The 5,970-nt window shown below is 48.3% G+C and overlaps 1 protein-coding gene across 2 annotated transcripts; it reads right to left on the bottom strand.

Moving 5' to 3' along the window:
- Window positions 1-3,075: 3,075 nt before the first annotated feature.
- Window positions 3,076-5,484, bottom strand: LOC120702488. Of its 2 annotated transcripts, XM_039986305.1 has the most exons (8): window positions 5,284-5,484; window positions 5,104-5,193; window positions 4,843-4,997; window positions 4,291-4,411; window positions 4,076-4,195; window positions 3,925-3,995; window positions 3,712-3,848; window positions 3,076-3,368 (listed from the first exon to the last, which is right to left on the bottom strand). In XM_039986305.1, the coding sequence occupies exons 1-8, from the start codon at window positions 5,395-5,397 to the stop codon at window positions 3,154-3,156; spliced, it is 1,023 nt and encodes a 340-aa protein (XP_039842239.1). In that variant the 5' UTR covers window positions 5,398-5,484; the 3' UTR covers window positions 3,076-3,153. The 2 variants fall into 2 exon arrangements, with proteins under 2 accessions (XP_039842239.1, XP_039842240.1); XM_039986306.1 differs by lacking the exon at window positions 3,076-3,368 and having other exon boundaries at window positions 3,374-3,848.
- Between the last annotated feature and the right edge of the window lie 486 nt (window positions 5,485-5,970).

The raw sequence follows: 5,970 nt of genomic DNA, 5'->3' as shown, positions 1-5,970 counted from the left end.
TCGGTTTGCTGGAGCTGCCACTTCTCCTTTGTTGCCAAGTTAAGGTAACAAGGACTAGATACATATTTCCTCTAACAAGCTACAAGAAACAGGATTCCAACAGAAAGGAGCAGTCGTTTTCCATGGACCTTTCACCGGTTAAAAAAGATTGTTCAGTGATACAAGCAAGCCATGCTGCCGACTTTTGCTTTGAGATTTTGGCTATAATAAATCTTATTTGTCATTGTTCTCATGGTTAACAATTTCTAGTCCACACGTTTTGCATAGTTAAGTGCTTGTTGTTTAAGCAGTTGTTACGATGTGCAACTGTGCAAGAATGACTTGAGCAAGTAGCATGCCATATGAGCGGCAAAACAAACGCAGGCTTTCTCTAAAAAAACAAATGCAGGCAGCATTGGCAAGGGGACCCAGGAAGACGGTGCACAGTTCTAGAATGGGTTAAAATTGCTCTACAGGACATTTAAAGACAGGGCTTTTGTAGTACAGAGCTAGATTAATTGAGGGCCCGTTGATGGCAATGGGAGGTAATTATGACAAGACAGAGACAAGAGCAGAACTCCTTCTACTAAAGTACGGGCTTACTTTGGAAAATATGGCATGCCATAACAGAGGCATTTACTTTCATAGGTGGATCACCAGTGGTTCAGGCCCATATTGATATCACTAGGCTTGCTGATCCATGTATTTATGGGCCGCAACACTATTCTTGCACCAAAATTGGCCAGCTAGCGTGGCCACGCCACTCGCTTTTCCCGGTCGTCCGATCGGGCAGACAGACGGTCCAGATCAAACAAATTCCAGTCGTTTTACAAAAGAGCCCTCAATCTTTACCGAAATCAACCTGCAGTCCTCTCTTCCTCTTCCTCTTCAACGGGGCCGCCCTTGCCCGGACCGTCGGATCCACATCCACCACATGCACCCTCGCTTCAATGCCGGCTTCATTCGCCACTGCGGGGCCGACGCCTTCCCGCTCGCCGACACGTCCCCGGCGGCCACCTCGGCCCGTCCTGCGAGTCGCTCTCCAACCAGAGCCCGCGCAGATGCTCGTGGTACCGCACGGCTTCTGGAACCCTTCTGCCATCGCCGCATCCTGAAGTGGGACTGCCTACACGATCTTCGTCCCCTCTGCCTCGCCACTTCGATGGACGCCTGCTGGACCTCAAACAGCCACAAGAGCCGATTGGGCCTCCCTCGGCCGCGATGCGCCGCCGGAGGCTGCCGCGCTTGGGCGACTGGGGCGCGACTCGCCCTCCACTTGGCCGTCAACTGCGCCCTGGCCGCTGCGCCACGCGCGACTGGCCCTGCGTGGCAAGCCGGCCACCCACTACCCGTGTTGAAGGAGGCGAGCACCAAAGGGAGACCATGCCCGCGCGCCTCAGCATCAGATCACGGCTACAACTACGACGACGGACTCCAAGAGCTGCATGGACGCCCTGGTGGTGAACAGACGCTGCACACCTGTAACCTCTCCCGCCCAGGGCTCGCTCGACGGAATGCCTTGCCCGCAGGCAAACCAGCTCTCTGAGTCCTGAGCATGAATGTGGTTTAGCAAATCCCAATATCTGCAAAGTAAGGTCTTTTGCTTCGAAGAAGAATCAATTACTGAGATAATATTGTAAGCTTTCCATTTGATTCAATTTTAGGAGCATTTATTTTTTCCAACCCAAATTGATTCTAATAAGATGTCAAAAACAGAGTTCGCATGTCGCAAGTTCAGTTCTTGACAACATCAAAATGGTTTCTCTAGCAACCTAAATTTTTGCAGCTTCCATTCTGTTTCTGCAGACTGCAGCGCCACTGCCGCTTCCTCTGCTCTATGCTTGACCAAATGAAGAGATGAGGAATAGAGAGGCAACAGGTAGCAGAGGCAACTTTGCTTGCTGCGTTTTCGCCTACACGGTTGCGTCCTCCCCCGTGGTACCAAGGATGAAGAGGAGCAGCAAGAAGGCATTTCCACGGCCTAACGCGATTGCACGAGAAGCCACACTGACTGGCGACGGGGACGTGAGGCTGCTGCAGCGGCTTCAGACCCTCACGTTGATGAGCTCAGAAGGATGCAGCCACGTGAAGGACAAGGGAACGATTAGGAGCCAGCCATGGTTGGTTTGGGGAGAACACAACGGGGCTCCTCCCTGCTAGCATCAATTTCTATCTTCAGTTTGACAAAGCAACTAAGGTAATGCACTACACTGGTTGGTGCTGTAAGCTCTTCTTTCTGTGCTCACTAAGTGCTCGATCAAATGTCAGATAGACATTTCTTCCTGGTTATGTAGAAGAGTTGTGTGATGTGCGTGTGTTTGATTTAGAGAAACCTTCGGGTAACCTAACTGTTCTTCCCTTAAAAAATAGACAAATTCGTTGTTTTCAGTGATTTCCTTTCAAGTTGCTTATTTCTGATATACTAATGGATAACACAACTAAAACGCCCAACAACTAATTGTGTTTGTTGATCATATGCCAAGTTTTCCTATCTTTTACATGGCTTCAGGCTTGTATGAAGATTCACATTCACTCGAGTCATAGCACAATACAACTTGTACATCTGCAGTGGAAGAAAGCGCATGTCTTTGGCCACTCTATGGGTTACTCCTCCTTGCTCTGCCGCGCCTTTCAATTTTGGGATCCTGTTTCTCAAATGTGTGATCTATAGGCATTGACCCTACTGTTCTTGCAACCAGGTGCGCAGATTTCTTGCAAGCTATGTTTTCCAAAGGCACTGAAACTCTGATATCCTTCTACATATTTGTGGAACTGAATGCAACTCAGGTATCCTCGTACATATCTGTGGAACTGAATATGCCCAATGTTGTGAGATACAAGATATACTGCGAGAGGCACAGATGATAATTTTCAACTGTTCGTGCCACAACGGCACAACCTAAAGGTTTTTCAAAATACATATCAATAACATCCGTTGTTACATACTCTGCTCAAAATATTAAAAACTCTTGTACATTTCCGCTACTCATCCTAAAAAAAAGTTCAATAACTGTACAAAGAGCAATTCATCTTTTTTCTTTTTTGCAAAATAGGGTAGATTATACTATATTAATAAAGCACAGTTCATCCCCTTTTGCATAAAGGACCCTATAAGAAATATAAATTACATCGAGGTCAGTCCGGTAGCAAATCCACCCGTCGCCCCTATCTCTCTCAAAAAAAGACCACCCGTCGCCATCGCCGTAGACTCCAAAGCATTTGTTCATACTCATCCAAGTATAAAGAAAAATAAAAGAAAGAAAAGCTAACGATGGTCATGCGCGGCAACGCCGCGAGCATTTCTAGTAAAAATACGATTCTAACCGTTATTGATTGCTGAAGATTTTGCTCCATTTTGTTAAAAAAAACTTCAGGATAAAAGGATATCTCTGCGAATCAAAAAACAGAAACTTGTGATTCACATGATTCGGAACAACATGTTGTATGTCTGATTGTAACAGGATTCACATGACTAGTAACAGGATGCCTGTCTGACAGTAGCAAGTTCAGAAACTAAGACCTCACACTCAAACAAGGTGTTTCTCAAACAAGAGCTGAAATTAGTAATTAATGTGACGACAAACTAGCTCTACTAGATGATACAGACCAATAACACACTCTACAAATGCTAGGCATCATTATCATTTTCTTCTGGCTTCACAAAGAATTCTATATGAGCGATTCGGCTTGTCTGTTCAGTTCCTCCACCAATATTACGGAAGTATGGCATACCTGGCCTGGCAAGTGAAACCAGGTGTTGGATTTTCAGCATCCCTCCCCTCCCAATTGTGACCTTAGTCCTACGATTCTCCTTCATGACACTACTGGGGATATTCGAGGTAGTTGCTCGAAGAAATTTGTATTTGTACCTTGAAGAAAACAGTACGGTCTGCAAATTAGCACAAAACAGCATACCATCTGAGCCTCTAGAAACAAGAAATTTACCTGTATGACACTTCACGGTCACATTGGAACACAATTAGAAGGTCGGTGTTTGCATAATAGGGGAATTCGACCTGCCAAATGGCGAAAGTGACACTGAGTTATAAGAACAATTGGAAGCAAATTGAATGATACAGACCAACTTGTAGCAAACCTGCAAGTCACCATGACCTTCACCTTTGAATACAACTGTTGGAGGATCTGGTTGCATTCGAATCTGAATGCTGGAACCTGGCCACTCAAGATCATCGAGCGCTTCTTTCAGGACAGCAGACTGCAATTTCAGGCAGTTAATCATATATTCCTGGTGAGCTGAAACAAACAGTTTGTGCATACTGTGAACAAATAAATAGGGATGCATTGAGCTACCTTAACGGTAAAGGTGACTGGAGTATTTCCCTCATGCTCAAAATTGTAATCCCAGGAGATTGTATCTGGAATTCGGGTTCTGATTTCTGCATATAGACATGCATCTTGGGAATCCACTGATCTGCATTATCATTACCAGAGTCCCTCAAATGAGTAAAATTAAAAATGTACTAATCTGCTTAAGTTGTCATCTCTGCAGCAAATAAAACATCTTAAAGTGAACAGAGGAGTTCTGATTTGCGTTGAAGTTAAGATGGCCATAAGATAAAAACTGAAAAATTGAGTCATTCATCTGCCACAGAGCGAGTTACACACCGATAACTTTCAGCAGTTCGTCTGAACAAACATGCGAGCTCTTAAATGTTACAAGCGTGGAGAACCAGCTACTCAGTTATCCTAAGAATTTCCATGACTAATGTTCCATGTGATCAATTCTGGAATCTAAACAGGCTCACTTCATCAGGCCTAAATGGGACTAGGTCGGGCCACGCGTGCAACAACTTTGGTCAGGTATACGAGCACAACATCAGCAGCAGAGGGCGTGATACGTACTTGAGGAGAAGCTGCATGTCAGGTCCAGGGTACCGGATCTCGACCGCGGACGCATGCCCCGGTGCTGAGAAGATGTTGAGGCAGTCGACGAAGAGCCCCAAGCTAAGCCCGAAGCGCTCCCGCCCTTCCCCCGCATACTCGTACTCCACGAACAGCTGCAATAAGAACAGGAAATAAAAATCTCCAAACAAGTCAGGCAGACCCCGGGCGCGCCTAGGCATAAACGCAAACACCTGAGGCGTCGTAACGAGGGTGGGTCACCTCGCGCTTGAGGAAGACCTTGGCCTGGAGGCAGCCGCTCTCCTCGACGGTGAGCACGATCCCGTGCGCCGACAGCTCCATCACCGCGTCCTGGGGGGAATGGGAGGGGTCTGCGTTTAGCGGCGGAGCAGGCGGGAAGGGGGCGGAAGCGAAGCGAGCGATCGATGGGCATGGGCTGACCTGGTGGCGCTTCCAGCGGACGGAGGAGAGCGCGTCGACCATGCCGTGGACGCAGTCGATCTGGCACACGAGGTCCGGCGCGTCATCGTCGCGGGCGGACGTCGACGAGCTCATCCCCGGCACCGACCGAGTTGCGGCGCGCCGTCCCAGTTTGCTTTTCGCGCGGCTTGTCGCCTGCCCTCCCGCTCGGTTCTCACTTCTCCCGCGCGAGCGAAGTAAAAAAAAAAAAAGTCCCGGGCCCCGGGCTTCTTTGTTGGGCCCAAACACGCGCGCGCCTGTCGACGGTTCATTGGCCGACGATTTTCTTTTCCTTTTGGATCGAGGTGCCGGTGCATGGGCCCAACAAATTTGCCGCGAGCTGTCTCGTCGGTTTCGGACGGGGGCCTAGCGTAGCGCTACTGGACAGCAGCAAAAACCTTGGTGCATTTTTTTGTTGTAGCCTACTACTACAGTACTACTAGCAACTCGTCACGCTTGTTGTTTGTACTACAGTAGCGGCATGGGCTCAGCGCAGGTTTTTGCAGCGTTTTTTTTTCTCTTTTGGTCGAATTCTTGGCGTGAGACACGGTGCCTGTGTGTCACAGCTGACAGGGACGTTGGTACCGTACGCGATGTTTCTCGTGGGACCGGGGGGCTCCGGTCCGGTGCATGTGAGGCCGAGCACACAGCACTGCGCTCCGGGACCCG

This window comes from Panicum virgatum, chromosome 4K (assembly GCF_016808335.1).
Source record: "Panicum virgatum strain AP13 chromosome 4K, P.virgatum_v5, whole genome shotgun sequence".
NCBI lineage: Eukaryota > Viridiplantae > Streptophyta > Magnoliopsida > Poales > Poaceae > Panicum > Panicum virgatum.
The sequence above is the reverse complement of the archived record's forward strand: the minus strand, read 5'-3'. Positions and strand labels throughout refer to the sequence as shown.

What these genes read in the sequence shown, in the direction of transcription:
- LOC120702488 (XM_039986305.1), bottom strand. Translation starts at nt 5,397, where the DNA reads ATGAGCTCGTCGACGTCCGCCCGCGACGATGACGCGCCGGACCTCGTG. An exon ending in GACATGCAGCTTCTCCTCAA is followed by an intron (nt 4,412 to 4,842) that starts GTACGTATCACG and finishes ATGATAATGCAG; the next exon opens with ATCAGTGGATTCCCAAGATG. An exon ending in GGTTTCACTTGCCAGGCCAG is followed by an intron (nt 3,369 to 3,711) that starts GTATGCCATACT and finishes TTTGATTCGCAG; the next exon opens with AGATATCCTTTTATCCTGAA.